The 15,939-nt window shown below is 35.5% G+C and overlaps 2 protein-coding genes across 2 annotated transcripts; both read right to left on the bottom strand.

Annotated features, from left to right (window-relative positions):
* Positions 1-808: 808 nt before the first annotated feature.
* LOC111807367 lies at positions 809-2,477 on the bottom strand. Its single transcript, XM_023693065.1, has one exon. The coding sequence runs from the start codon at positions 2,057-2,059 to the stop codon at positions 1,160-1,162; it is 900 nt and encodes a 299-aa protein (XP_023548833.1). The 5' UTR covers positions 2,060-2,477; the 3' UTR covers positions 809-1,159.
* Positions 2,478-5,371: 2,894 nt separating this feature from the next.
* On the bottom strand, positions 5,372-15,034 carry LOC111807365 (BTB/POZ domain-containing protein POB1-like). The gene is made up of 6 exons (XM_023693062.1): positions 14,491-15,034; positions 13,501-13,626; positions 13,297-13,412; positions 13,138-13,201; positions 12,743-13,022; positions 5,372-6,513 (listed from the first exon to the last, which is right to left on the bottom strand). The coding sequence occupies exons 1-6, from the start codon at positions 14,741-14,743 to the stop codon at positions 5,700-5,702; spliced, it is 1,653 nt and encodes a 550-aa protein (XP_023548830.1). The 5' UTR covers positions 14,744-15,034; the 3' UTR covers positions 5,372-5,699.
* Positions 15,035-15,939: the final 905 nt, after the last annotated feature.

Here is a 15,939-nt window from a genome sequence, read left to right as displayed (position 1 = left end):
TGGATTACTAGTATTTTTCAATCTTCGTTGTACTCGTTTTTATTATATAGGAGAAGTCGAAAATAGATATGTCCATGGAGCAGGACGGGGGCAAAGAAGTCTTTCCCGTCCCCGTCCCCTCCTATTTCAATTCTCATTCCCCGTAGGGAATTCACGGTGATCGAATGCTCTGCAATGAACTTTTTTCCATCTTTTATATATATTTTTTTCAAATAACGTTAATGTTTAAGAATCATACATAATTGAAACTAGTCGTATACTTCATGGTTCGTTTGAACGTTCTTTATCGCTCTTCCTCATTCGGGTTTCTCTCCTCGTATATTAAAAATAGCAAAATGGGCTTCATGCATTGCCTGCAAAAGTAAGTAAGCTCCAAAACACTCACATCCATAGTTGGAAGCTAACATTTTCTTATGTTTGGCTGATTTCTTTATGCTACTGTCCTTAATTGACTTGACTTAACCTGCTGTGTTCTATCAAACTTTCCAAGTAAATCCACTCTGTTTTATATGATGAATTCAACTTCAACTTCCCAAACCGAAAAGAAATAGCAACCGTTCATCGTTTGAATCGAACACACCTTGATTTTCGATAACGATATGAAGAACATAAAGTCAAACAAATCGGTATAATTTAGTAGCTGAAATGATATGTAGCTATCAACACATCAAGAACAGATATACAAAGATAAAACTCTCCCGAAACGAATAGCTAAGCAACTGTTTATACCGATTCCCTAACCAAAAAGAAATAGCTAAGCAACTGTTCATCGTTCGAATCAAACACACCTCGATTTTCGATAACGATATGAAGAACAAAAATTCGAACAAATTGGTATAATTTAGTAGTTGAAACACTAATATGAATGATCTTATTGAAATGATGTGAAGCTATGAACACATATAAAACTCTCCCAAAACAAATAGCTAAGCAACTGTTTATATCGAGTCCCTAACCAAAAAGAAACAGCTAAGCAACTGTTCGTCGTTCGAATTGAACACACCTCGATTTTCAATACCTTCAGTTGCATCGAAACGATATGAAGAACAAAAAATCGAACAAATCAGTATAACTTAAGAATGATCTTATTGAAACGATGTGAAGCTATGAACACATCTGTTAGAACACATCAAGAACAGATGTACAAACATGAAAGAAATCAAGAATCATAGCTATCTTCAAGAGCAGGTTGTGTTCTTACCATTGAAGCAGAAGGCATTCTACTTTTTCCGATCCAAATAGTATCGAAACTCTCCCCAAATTCAGACTCTTTCTCCATATCCTTAAGGTTTTTCCTCCTCACAAACCTCAAAATTGCTACTAAAGCTAAACCCATCAAAGCTAACACAGCCAACCCACCTCCAAACCCAGCCACCCACCATGCCCACAACATGCCTTTCTTCTTCTTCTTCTCCTTTGGATTTGGAATGACAAGAGAAAAATAGCCATAATCAGTAGCAGAACACAAGCTTGGCCCTGTCATGTTCTTCAATTCAAAAGCCTCACCAGCTCCAAACCTCACACATTGTGGCTTAATCTCACCATTTTCTCCCAATTTTAGTTTAGGAAACATCACCAAAATGGGGTTTGTTCCTGTTATGCGTAGATGGAGCTTTTGGCTGCTAAATGTGCTTGAATTTGAAGAAGAATCATAAACAGTGAACCCAATTACAGGAGCAACAAGAGTATAACCAGGCAGTTTATAGAAATTTGATGACCAATTCCCCAAATTCTCAAAGATTATAGCTATTCTCTTTACACGAGGGATTGAAGTGATTCTTGGAGGAAAAGAAACCCATCTCAAATTTGCTCCTCTAACCCAAAAACTGCGACTCCTTAATCTAATATAAGAAACTTGAATCCCAGAAAAATTTGAAGGCAGAGTGATGTTATATAAAACCCCTGTTCTAGGCTTTGATTCAGAGTTATTGGCATATTTATGAACAAACCCACTAAAAGAATCGGCATCTTCATACGAGACAGAGCACGAAAACAACATCAATAACCAAAAAAACACCACCCAGAAGTTAGAATCATACCAGTTTTTCCTTAGCTCCATCACTGAGAAGAAGAAGCAAAACCCATGAATCAAATAAGGTGTTTCTTGAGAAGCAAGCCAGAATTTCTGGTTTCAACAACAAAAACGATGATGGGGTTGCGATGATTGAGAAACCCAAATAAACAAAAAATCGCCTCAATTGAGATATGGCCGTCGTGAGCCGCCGTGGACGGTGGTGGGTGTTGATTTAAAGAGCGCGGCGAAGGGGAGAACAATGATCAGAAGAGTTAATGATATTAAGAATCAAAACTAAATGGGATTTGAGAAGACCCCTTCGGCTTGTTGGTTGCATACTCTATGATTATGAGTTATGAGAAGAATCCATGTTAGCCTGGCACCCATTGGAAAGAAGAATTACACCTTTTGAGTTGTTTTTATGCTACTCTCTCTCTCTCCCAACTCACTTGGTTTTGGTCGAGCCAAAACAGAGAGGTCGCCCATTTTAAACCATTTTTTTTAAAGATACATTCAAGGGTTATTAAAGAATAGCTACAAATAAGACGGACTTAGAGAATCGTCGGTAGATATTTCGACCTTAATGACATTATCGCTATGTAAACCAAGTATTTTATGTTCAAGTGTATAACGACTTTTTTCGTTCAACAAAATCTAGACCAAAGAATCAAACATTTAATCGACGAATTACGTGTTCATTATCATTGAGTTATGTTAATTTTGACCATATTGATCAATTATTGACTTAAAAAAAATATATAATAAAACTTCCAATAGGGAAATGAAATAATATTTGACTCGAACAAAGTTATCAATGATTAAGTTACAATTATGAGTGGGGTTAGAGTCTTTGAATATAAAAAGAAAGATGGTTATGTCTTTAATATTAAATTAAGCATATTTGGTATAAGTAATTAATATTTTCATATATAAATTAAATAAATCTTAATTATATATATATATATATAAAACATGTTTTTTTTTAGTAAAATAAGTATGTTGAAATCTGAACGTTAAAAATTATTTAAAAAATTGATAGTTACTATTTATACCAACCACGTGCAATTTTTTATTTTATTTTTTATTGAACTCTTAAGAATTTTTCTGTGGGTGAGGACAAAACATGTTAAAATGACACGTGTTGGTCTGGAGAGATAATTTTCACTCTTAAAAATACTAACGTGACCATGTCGTTGAAGAATGTCGGAGTCATTAGATACAGAATATTATATAAATATAGGCGGATAATTAAATATTTGCGATATATATAATTGATTATTGTTTAATTGTTAGGTTTTGCTTTACATCATAAAATTGTTTTATTGAATCAATAAACGACATCAACTAACCCTAAAAACCTATTTATATTCTAATGGCAACCCATTAAATTATTGACATAAATTATCTTTATCTACCTAATAATCTCATTATATATATATATATATATATAAAGAAAATAAATAAATTACCTCATAATATTTTATGGTTGAATTTTCCCATATGGGAAAGTGCTATAAAATAGTATAATTTAAATAAAATACTATAAAAAATAATTATTATTAATCTCATAAAGTAAATTAGTTAATATATTCATATTAATTAACAATTTTATTATCATAAGTTTTATTACAATTTACATTTTTTTTAAAATAATCATTTTAATAATATATGAATATTGTAGAGTTTGTGATTAATGGAAATTCTTTTTTTAATGCGTTCGTTTTTAATAAACAAACTCGAAAGTGTACTTTGCCTCAACTACTACTATCATCGGTTCCTAATCCATTAATTCCTTCCTTTTTAGAGTCATTTAACAGCTTAAGCACACTGTTGTTTGGCCTAGTACGTATTGTCGTCAGCCTCACGGTTTTAAAATGCATATGATAGGGAGAGGTTTTCACAACGGATGTGGGATATCACGATATTAGAGTCCAAGTCCACTGCTAACAGATATTGTTCGTTTTAGCCCGTTATGTATCGTCGTCAACCTCGAGGTTTTAAAACGCATCTGTTAGGGAGAGGTTTCCACACTCTTGTAAAGAACGTTTTGTTCTCCTCTCAACCAATATGGGATCTTACAAGTTGTTTATTGTAAGTGATTTGAACTTGTCCTTCCCCGTTCCATCCTCTTTAAGACATAGTCAAGCGATTTAATCACAGTTCAGATTTCTTGTTGTCATTAATTCTATCGAGACAAGAATAACTCTCATCTATTTAAATTGTCCGATGTGGTTTGAAGCCACATCGTTGACGTATAGGTATTGGGTTAGGTAGATAGTATGACTCAAATAAAACCAAATAAACACCGTCGTTGGGCCGAGCATGCCCAATCAACATTTGATCATCGTGTCGAATCATTAAAAAAAAAACTATAGTGCAATAATAATATAATTTTTTGTATTTAACAATCGTTTAAGGCCCACGAAATAAAATAATGCAACAATTAAGTATGTGTCTTAGTGTTAACAAAGATAGGAGTAGGTACATCAATAATGTTAGAAAAATTTTCATCTTATCATCATATCACGTCATATTTAAAAATTTATATAATGTCAATAACTTCTTAAAATTGTATTCAAAGTTCATTAATTTAATGCTCGAGTAAACAAGAGCTAAATGAATGAATTGAGACCACAGCTCAAAACAATCTTAACAATATAAAATTATCATTAAAAAAGTGTGACATCCGGTGAACTTTTCTAAAAAACATGTGAGTGAAAACAAAACATACTATAAATCGGGTTGGATAGAGTAGATAATATAATCATGATGCTGGAAAGATGTCACCATCAAATACTAAATTGAATCCAGATTTCAAATCTTAACATTGGGACATGGACGTTATATTTAATGCAATTAAAACGTATCAACATTTTTCATCAATAACTCTCAACTTTGTATTTTATTTCAAAAATAACTCTCTCAACTTTCAAAATTTTCATTAATATCCTTAAACTTTAGAAAAAAAAAATAATACCCTTATAAGAAATTATTAGTTCCTCGAACTTTAAAAAAAAATGCTCTTATGGTATAAATACTCTTCCTAGTAGACGCGTGTTTTTTAATTAAAAAAATGTGAGACTAATGACAATACATAACAAGCTCAAGAGAAGTAGATTGTGAGATCCCCATATCAACCCATTATAAGATCTCACAACTGTAGAGGAAAATGAAGCATTCTTTACCCGGGTGTATAAACAAAATAATAAGATCCCATTGAGAGATCCCCATTTCAACTCGTTGTGAGATCACATCTGTAGAGGAAAATGAAGCATTCTTTACGAGGGTGTATAAACGAAATAATTGCAATACGTAACACGCGAAAGCGAACCATATTTACTTTTATAATAGTAATAATAAATAAATAAATAAGGAGGTCAAAGTAAATAAAAATAAAGTGGTATTGGTCAAAATAGTTGGATAATTACACAACTATCAATACCACATGCCACTGTGTTTTATCCCTCTTTTTAACATATAAAAGTGGGGCGAAGCAAAGAAGGGTCTCATACATTACATACATACATACTTCTTTATCCAATTTAGTGAGAACTTTTCTCATTGCTTCACCTTCAAACGTAATAGAATTGAACATAAAAACTGAAACCTAAATTTCTATTCTCCTAACCATAAATAAAACAGCTATAAGAACTACACAGACAGTGTCAGCATGAAGCAAAGGAGGTCATGACTTGATGGTAAGCTCTGCTCTGAGGTGAAGGACGCCATTTATGAAGTAAATGCTATCTTCAGCCGTGAAGGAAGTCCATGGTATACCGAACAAGTTCCGGTACCCGACAGCTTTTCCGCCTGTGAACGTGTAGTTACCCTTATATTTACTGAGGAACTCTTCGCTCGGCTTCGATCTTGCTGAAAACTCGTAGTCCACCGCAAAAGTCACAGACCCTTTCTCCTGCATCCCCAAGAACAATCCAAAACAATGGAAGGAGCTCTGTTGGTCCATGTTGCAATGAGCAGACAAGAAGAATCCTTGCCCTCCCAAATGAAATGCTTGTGAATAAATTCGTCCAGATGGGAACAAGCTTATACATTCTTCTCTTTTCAAGTCCAGAAATATTACACACTGCTGTCGAGGAAGTTCTAATTCGATGATCTTAACTGGCCGATACTTGTAGGTCCTCTCGATGAAGGGATGGCTCGTGGAAGTAGAGTCGTCGGTAATTAAGGCTCGTTGTCTGTGGGGGAAGTCAGCTTTGAAAAAGAGTGCTTCAAGCACGAGTTTGGAAGCAGCCTCGTGATCAAAGTCGATACATGTCAATACCTTCTTAAGCTTCCGGCAGGACATGTAAGGAAAGCGAATGAATCGAGCAAGACGAACACCGAGGACTTCTTGCCGCTCCTCTAACGAAGGATAATGGAACCTCGCCCACTTCAAAACAAAGTCAAATACTGCATCCTCTGATGCTACTAGAAGATCATTACTAGATAATATTGCCTCTATCCCAGAAAGGGGAAACTGCAATATATCTTCTTGGTACCTGACATATGCACATAATGGTGTCATTTTATCCGTTTTCATGCATGTCTTATCCATCTTATTTGATTACCTATGCAGCTCATGAAGCGACTTATTTTAAGTTCTGACAGTAACAACATCAGCTTGTATATTTACCAAAACCCAAAATATTTAGATGCAGGTGCAGCATACATGAAACGTCAAAAGAAGGCATAAAGAATACGGTTTCAAGCTATACTGATAGCCCAACTAATTTAACACCGACTCCTTCAGCATACATGAAAGATCAAAAGAAGGCATAAAGAGTACGATTTCAAGCTATACTGATAGTCCGACTAATTTAACATCGACTCCTTCAGCATACATGAAACATCAAAAGAAGGCATAAAGAGTACGATTTCAAGTTATGTTGATAGCCAGACTAATTTAACATCGACTCCTTCAGCATACATGAAACATCAAAAGAAGGCATAAAGAGTACGATTTCAAGTTATGTTGATAGCCAGACTAATTTAACATCGACTCCTTCAGCATACATGAAACATCAAAAGAAGGCATAAAGAGTACGATTTCAAGTTATGTTGATAGCCAGACTAATTTAACATCGACTCCTTCAGCATACATGAAACATCAAAAGAAGGCATAAAGAGTACGATTTCAAGTTATACTGATAGCCAGACTAATTTAAGATCGACTCTTTAAGCATACATGAAACATCAAAAGAATGTCAAGAATAGAGAGAAAACTAGAAAGATCAGAAGAATTGAGAGAAATCTCACACTCTATTGAAGAATGAAAGTGGTTACGGACTACACTAAAAACAAATCTGGTATGACTCAATCAAATCTAATTTAAATAACTAAATCAAATCTAAATCAAATAACAAAACCTAACAATTCCTCCTTTAAACGGAACACAAATAGCAATCAATTTATATCTACGTCAGAACAGACTTCCAATAGTCTTCTTTCCATTTTACTCCAACCTTCTTTCCACCCTCAGGTAACTCCATCAATTCCCATGTGTCATTTCTGTTTATTGCTTCCATTTCCAGATCCATGGCTTGCCTCCATTTCTCACTTTTCAATGCGTCTTCAAAGTTTACAGGATCAGTAGTGGTAAACATGGCCAAGTGAGCTTCATTATCTTCTTCAGAAAGATCTTCTCCTCTTGCATAGTCTTTCATCCAGACGGGTGGTCTCCTATTCCTCCCCTTATTCGAGCTAGGAGAGTTTGCTTCCGCCGGAGAAGGAGAGCTTGCTTCAGCCAAAGAGCCAGAGGAAATATTTTCCTCTGCAGCATCTATATCAGATTTGCTCCCTTCTTCATTTTCATCAAACACATTTGTTGTCTCCTCTTGATCACCCCATTCCAAATCGCACATAATGGATTCTTCATAGGTCTTATCCCAGTCCCAACTCTTATCTTCCTCGAATACAACATCCCTATTTATTATGATCCTTTGTGAAGTTGGATCATAGGGTCGGTAAGCCTTTGACTCTTCACTAACTCCCAGCAAAACACAACTCAAACTCTTATCATCCTGCTTAGTTATTTTACGGTCAGGCACATGAACATGAGAGATACATCCAAAAAATCTAAAATGTTCAACTAAAGGTTTGACTCCACTCCAAGCTTCTTCTGGAGTTTTATTTTTTACAGCCAATGTTGGACTTCAATTCAGTACATGCACAGTCCAGTTGACTGCTTCAGACCAGAAACTTTTCGGAATTTTCTTTTCTAAAATCATACTACGAACCATATTCATAATAGTTCTATTTTTTCGTTCCACAATTCCGTTCTGTTGTGGTGTGTATGCAGCTGTCAGTTGTCTTTGTATACCATTTACATCACAAAAATTGGTGAATTCTTGTGATGTAAACTCTCTTCCTCGATCCGTTCATAAGGCTTTAATAAATGAGTTGTTTCCTTCTCAACATGAATCTTAAAGTTTTTAAATATAGCAAAGGCTTCTGATTTTTCTATTAAGAAATAAACCCATGTTTTTCTGCTGAAGTCCTCTGTGAAAGTAATCAAGTACCTTTTATTGCTGTTTGAGATGAGTTTGATCGGTCCACAAATATCAGCATGCACCAATTGGAGAATTTGTGAAGCTCGCCATGTGCTCCTTTTTGGAAACGAGTGTCTTTTGTTGTTTATCCAACAGACAATTTTTATACAGTCTCATTGGAGACTTGAGCTGTTGTAAACCATCCACCATCTTCTTTTGCTGAAGAGTCTTTAATCCCTTACAGCTCAAATGTCTGTACCTATAGTGCCAAAGTTGCTCAATATCTTCTGTGATTATATTGAAACAAGTGGATGCACTCTGTGATTATATTGAAACAAGTGGATGCTACAAGCTGAGATATAGCATGCAGTACGAACATTCGATTCAAAGACATCTTTGTCTCCATGATTAAGTCTCTCTCGGGATGAAGCACCTTGCACGTTCCATTTTTATGCATGTTCCATTTTGAAACAAAATGCTAAGCCCCCTTTGCTTGCAATTTCCCAATACTCAGCAGATTGTTCTTNCTGCTTAGTTATTTTACGGTCAGGCACATGAACATGAGAGATACATCCAAAAAATCTAAAATGTTCAACTAAAGGTTTGACTCCACTCCAAGCTTCTTCTGGAGTTTTATTTTTTACAGCCAATGTTGGNCGCTATGGCCCTATTGAAGGTTTGTCTGCCTCGTCCCCTTCCTCTTGCCTCTAAAACTTCCACGACCTTGACTCCTTCCTCCAGATTNAATCTAAAATGTTCAACTAAAGGTTTGACTCCACTCCAAGCTTCTTCTGGAGTTTTATTTTTTACAGCCAATGTTGGACTTCAATTCAGTACATGCACAGTCCAGTTGACTGCTTCANCATCAACATGAGAACTCATGCGTTGTTCATGCACAAACAGGCTGCTTTGCAACTCATCGATGGTTAAGATGGTTGTATCCTTGGACTCCTCAATGGAACACNCACAATTCCGTTCTGTTGTGGTGTGTATGCAGCTGTCAGTTGTCTTTGTATACCATTTACATCACAAAAATTGGTGAATTCTTGTGATGTAAACTCTCTTCCTCGATCCGTTCATAAGGCTTTAATAAATGAGTTGTTTCCTTCTCAACATGAATCTTAAAGTTTTTAAATATAGCAAAGGCTTCTGATTTTTCTATTAAGAAATAAACCCATGTNCGCACCATTTAGTTTCATCTTGTTGGCTATGCTAAGGGTTCGAGCAAAATACTCATTTACAAATTCTCCAGCCTCATGTGAAGCATTTCAAACTCATTCCGAAGAGCTTGCAAATGTGCATGCTTTACCCGTGTCGAACTTTGGTATTTCTGCTTTATAGAATCCCATATGTTCTTTGTTGTATCCTTGTTGAGGATTNCCTCTGTGAAAGTAATCAAGTACCTTTTATTGCTGTTTGAGATGAGTTTGATCGGTCCACAAATATCAGCATGCACCAATTGGAGAATTTGTGAAGCTCGCCATGTGCTCCTTTTTGGAAACGAGTGTCTTTTGTTGTTTATCCAACAGACAATTTTTATACAGTCTCATTGGAGACTTGAGCTGTTGTAAACCATCCACCATCTTCTTTTGCTGAAGAGTCTTTAATCCCTTACAGCTCAAATGTCTGTACCTATAGTGCCAAAGTTGCTCAATATCTTCTGTGATTATATTGAAACAAGTGGATGCACTCTGTGATTATATTGAAACAAGTGGATGCTACAAGCTGAGATATAGCATGCAGTACGAACATTCGATTCAAAGACATCTTTGTCTCCATGATTAAGTCTCTCTCGGGATGAAGCACCTTGCACGTTCCATTTTTATGCATGTTCCATTTTGAAACAAAATGCTAAGCCCCCTTTGCTTGCAATTTCCCAATACTCAGCAGATTGTTCTTCAGCTCTGGCACATAGAACACTCCTGTGATTATCTGTATGATTCCATTCACTTGCAGCCGTACATTACCCTTTCCCATTACAACCATGCTTGAGTTGTTGCCCAGCTTCACTGAATCTCTGAAACTTCCATCAAAATCTGAAAAATATTCCTCTTCCCACACATATGATTGCTACATCCCGAGTCAAGGAACCACATATCTTCTCTGTTGGTCTTATTCATATTCACGTAAGCTATCAGCAACATCTCTTCTTGAGTCTCTGCATAGTTTGCCTCCTTCTCCTTGCTTTGACATTCCCATTGAAAATGTCCTAGCTTGTGACAATTATAGCACTCCGCTATGGCCCTATTGAAGGTTTGTCTGCCTCGTCCCCTTCCTCTTGCCTCTAAAACTTCCACGACCTTGACTCCTTCCTCCAGATTGTTCACCATGAGTGATCTTCAAAGCGTGTTCTTCATCAACATGAGAACTCATGCGTTGTTCATGCACAAACAGGCTGCTTTGCAACTCATCGATGGTTAAGATGGTTGTATCCTTGGACTCCTCAATGGAACACACAATATAATCAAACTTGGGAGTCGTAGATCTCAAAATCTTTTCAACTACTTCAACATCTCCTTTGTTCGCACCATTTAGTTTCATCTTGTTGGCTATGCTAAGGGTTCGAGCAAAATACTCATTTACAAATTCTCCAGCCTCATGTGAAGCATTTCAAACTCATTCCGAAGAGCTTGCAAATGTGCATGCTTTACCCGTGTCGAACTTTGGTATTTCTGCTTTATAGAATCCCATATGTTCTTTGTTGTATCCTTGTTGAGGATTGTCTCCAAGATCGAACGATGTAATGCTTGAAATAGATAATTCTTTGCTTTCAAATCTTTCCTTTTAATCTTCAACGTGCTTCTTCTGAGCATATGTGAAAACGATGTCTTCTGTTGCTACAGAAATCTCATTCTCCACCAAACCCCAGTACTCCTTTGAACGCAAAAAATTTTCCATGAGCATCGCCCAATGATCATAGTACCCATCAAATTTCGGAATTACAGGCTACACAAATGAACTCTCCATCGACATACTTTTATTATGACACAAGTAGAAGACTACTGCTCCTAGTTTTAACTTGGCTAAGTTTAGGGCATGGCTCTGATACCAAATGTTTTAACTTGGCTACGTTTAGGGCATGGCTCTGATACCAAATGTTTTAACTTGGCTACGTTTAGGGCATGGCTCTGATACCAAATGTTTTAACTTGGCTACGTTTAGGGCATGGCTCTGATACCAAATGTTTTAACTTGGCTACGTTTAGGGCATGACTCTAATACCAAATGTTTTAACTCGGCTAAGTTTAGGGCATGGCTCTGATATCAAATGTTAAGAATAGAGAAAACTGAAAAGATCAAAAGAATTGGGAGACACTCAATGAAGTTGGCTATTACACTTAAAACTATTACACATAAAAACAAATTTGGTATGAATAAATCAAATTTAATTCAAATAACTAAATCAAATCTAATCCAAATAACTAAATCAAATCTAAATCAAATAACAAAACACCTAACAAAGAAGGCATAAAGAGTACGGTTTCAAGCTATACTAATAGCTTATCTAATTTAAGATCGACTCCTTCAGCATGCATGAAACTCCCAATGTCTCAAGTTGGCTTCTTCAAATCGACTCCTCTGGTATCCCGACTTATTTAAACATCCGATATAATATTTTAAGTTACATTACAAGATCCGTCTCTAAACTTTCATGTTAGGTTCCTTAAATTTCAGAAGTGTCCAATAGGTCCTACACTTTTAACTTTAAGTCTAATAGATCCGTCTTTCCTTCTATATTCAATCTAAGGCCTACCACGATACACCTGTTTCACAATGTCGGATCTTGAGTGAGGGAAGCCGAAGCATTGGTCAAGAGAGAGAAAGAAGAGAAACTATAAATGCTTTCATTACTTACACTTAACCAGATACACCTTTTTTTTCCTACCAGTTTCACCGTGGTGACCAAGGACAGACAAAACTCATGAATGCTTTCATTACTTACAGATACATCACGAGAGGTCGACCAGGCGTTGGCGGTACTAGGATGGGAGGATTGAATAAAGGTTTCTTCACTTTTCACAAAGTATTAACATTCATTTTTATAAAATAAAATACACAGTTAAAATTTAACATTTTCCAATTCACAAAGAAGACTATAACAAGATCGACCAAAGGAACGTTGAAGTCATAATTTTCATACTTTCTTCCATTCAGATCAAAATAATAGATTATAGAGAATAAAATACGAAGAAAAATACAAAAACTATAATATGTGATCTTCATGAGAAATGTGAACTTACTTGATTAAGTCTTTATAACGACCAGCAAGGTACTGTTTCGCTGCATCGGTCAGTGATTGGACGGCTTCAGCCATTAAAACACTGGAAGGAAGATCCAAATAGAGCAATGCAGACTCAGGTGTCATAGGCAAAAGTCGCAATTCTCTGCTGCAATACCTCATGCATGAAGAAACCTCATATTTATCAGCAGCCATTAGCACGTCCAATAAAGCAGGAGCTTTGGTAACAGACAAGCTATTGCAGTACATAAAGTTCAACAACTCCATCAGAGCAGCTTCCTCTGTTCCAAGTAAAAAGACATCATACAGCAAGTCATCTTTCTCTTTATAACACAACCAAAACATAATCATTCAACGGTTTTCGTTCGGAAAGAAATTTTATAAGTTATTTCTTACCAGAGGCACTGATCCGCAAGGTCACAAGTCGTTGGTCGGATTCTTTCATACCATTTGAGAACAACTAGAAGTTTATAAGATAGTGAGAAAAGGAAATATCTTGGGATTTTTGTGCATGATTGTCATGAAACAAGGTCAATAAAGACGATTAACATTTACCTTATAGAAGAACGGGCTTTTGGCCGCCAAAATAGGAGAGCTAATATGCAAGGTCTTCACCCTCGTCACGGTAGACGAATCCAAATTTAAATCATTGCCATTGGCAGCTTCATCACCTGCAAAAACGCCTCCATGTATCAACAAAACCCTGATCATATCAACTTTTGATTCGACCAAAGAAATTCTTATTAGACTTTCTGTTACCTGATAGTGATTCTTCAATCATTGCCACAGGTCCCTCATCTGGATTCTCTAAGGACAAGACCTCGACCATATCAGGATCATCACAGGTTAAAACTTGCTGCTGTGGGCATTTACCGAGATCGAGAACTAAGTGAAAAAACGTAAAGGAATTACTTATTCTGGTCGATTTTTCCACGCACGAAACAGTCAAAAGAGAAGTTCCACCATCAATGCATCAAGAAAGTAAGTGATCCCACTAACATATTGGAAGAAAATGAAAATGTTCCACACTGAAAGTATAAATTGATCTCTCGATACTCCAATATTTCATACCAAGAAAGAAAATTTGTAGAAAAGCTCCAGATTTACCATACGCAGCTGCAATTCAAGTAACATATTCCCCGAACTTTTTTTATATGTTCTTTCAGGAAAGATCGACCATGATAACCCTTTAACATCAACCTTTTAATATTAGAAACCCTGTATGAAACTTTGTAAAGTATGAACAAAATTAAGAAATAAATTGCTAAAAAATTCCAACATGAGTGTTCTATACACAAGAATATAAAACAGAGAAAATGGAGCTTGGTAGAATCTGGAATCCATCCAAAGTACAGAAGCCTATGATTAAAAATTAAGAACGTAAACTTCAAATCGAACATTTCCCCTTTCGTTTCCTCAGCTTGACGTGCCTTGAAGCAAACTCATACAATCTATTCTGAATTCTAAAAGTAATTTTCTATGAATTCAAGGCCCAGAGACAAAAAGAACATCAGCAAACTCAAGATGGATTTGAGCTAGTAGTAGAAACGGCCCTGAAACCGAAAATTATTTTTGGAAAAGGAAAAAAAATCTTCGAATTCTGTCAGGTTCTTCGTAAACCAGAATCGCTGATGAAGCTAGCTACACTAATCCAACAAAAAAATCTAACTCGTCTAAATGTAGAAAGAAGAAGAAAAGAATGATTCTGAGAAACGAAAAGGAGAAAAAACACAGTTGAGTAGAACTCACAATTTTCCGTTTTCCTTTCTTCTTTCCTCCTCTTTCGGCGAGCCCAATCAAGGACGCTACTACGGCCAGCAAAATCCGGCTCAGTTTCATCGGAGCCTCCAACGATCTCAATCCTTAGCAAGCGATCAGAAAAGTTACTGTCGTCAAAAGCGAAACCAAAATCAGAATCCGGCGACGAAGTGGAAGCAGCGAGCACATAATCCGAGTCAATCGCGGCTCTGGGATCGAACAAATCAGTGTTGAAATCTTTCATATTTGGGAACAGAAACACAGCTGCAATTGAAGAAAGATCTTGGTGTTGAAGCCCCTAAAACCCTCAGCAAATCGGCCAAAAAGGTAAAAAGAAAATCAGAAATTAAGGTAGAAGATGGAGAATTTATAGATTGCAAGAGAAGAAGAAGATTGTTGGTTGGATTCAAAATCAAAATCAAAATCAAAATCAAAATCGAAATCGAAATCAAAATCAAAATCAAAATCAAAATCCTTCGTTTCCATATCTGCAGAATTGAGTTGGTTAATTTTGTCTTTATACTCGTCAATCATACTAACAAAATCTTAGCTCATTAACTTAAACTATATATTTAAATGGTCAATTTTTATTCTTTTTCAATATTATTCTTTTTATTTTTTAATTGTTAAATTCAAATGAACTCAAATAATTTAAATTGTTCTTCAAATAATAACCCTACAAATTTGCAAATTCTAGTGAAGAAAATGTATTTCATCTCTTTCTCAAAATTATAGTTTATTTTCGAAATTTTCATTATTTTTTTAATATATAGATTTTTTTTTTTCTTTACAAAAAAAAATATATATATATATGAGATAAAATTAAACATACTTTCTAAAATTCAAATCATTTCCTCACCGTTGTTCGTATAAAAATTCTCTACCCACTCTATCCGACCCTAATTCAGTCTAATCCCGACCAACTAATTTTATTAATGTGTTATTGGATGAAATCCTATTCTTTGTAAATCGAACCACATTAATAACCACAAAAATTAAACATTAATTTTTTTTTTTTTTTTGTAAGAAGTGAATTATAATCCTACAAAAATTAATTATACCCACTTTCGAGGGGAAAGTTTTCAATTTATACTAAACTTTAAATTTTTTGTCCATACCTTAAAAAAAATCTCCAACGAGCAGTGTTATTTTTGGGTTATAAGATATAATTGAAACATACTTTAAAATTCATAACCAAGTCTAGGAGAGAAACAATGAAGAGTATACCTTAAAACTCATAACCGAGTCTAAGTCGATAGAGAGGAAGAGAGAAGCAACTAAGAGAATGGCCATTGAAACATACCCTAAAATTCATAACCCGAGTCTCCAAGTCAAGAAAGAGGGAGAGAGAAGCAATGAACAGAATGACCATTGAACCATACTCTAAAATTCATAACCGAGTCCAAGTCAAGAGAGGTAGAGAGAACAGAATGGTCATCG

The sequence above is a fragment of the Cucurbita pepo genome, chromosome LG12 (assembly GCF_002806865.2).
Source record: "Cucurbita pepo subsp. pepo cultivar mu-cu-16 chromosome LG12, ASM280686v2, whole genome shotgun sequence".
Taxonomy (NCBI): domain Eukaryota; kingdom Viridiplantae; phylum Streptophyta; class Magnoliopsida; order Cucurbitales; family Cucurbitaceae; genus Cucurbita; species Cucurbita pepo.
The sequence above is the reverse complement of the archived record's forward strand: the minus strand, read 5'-3'. Positions and strand labels throughout refer to the sequence as shown.

Bases quoted from the DNA above. Each gene is read 5' to 3' on its own strand.
- LOC111807367 (XM_023693065.1), bottom strand. From the start codon at position 2,059: ATGGAGCTAAGGAAAAACTGGTATGATTCTAACTTCTGGGTGGTGTTT.
- LOC111807365 (XM_023693062.1), bottom strand. From the start codon at position 14,743: ATGAAAGATTTCAACACTGATTTGTTCGATCCCAGAGCCGCGATTGAC. The intron at 13,627-14,490 runs GTGAGTTCTACT...TTTTTCACTTAG, and splicing joins AGAAAGGAAAACGGAAAATT to TTCTCGATCTCGGTAAATGC. The intron at 13,023-13,137 runs GTAAGAAATAAC...TACTTGGAACAG, and splicing joins CTTGCGGATCAGTGCCTCTG to AGGAAGCTGCTCTGATGGAG.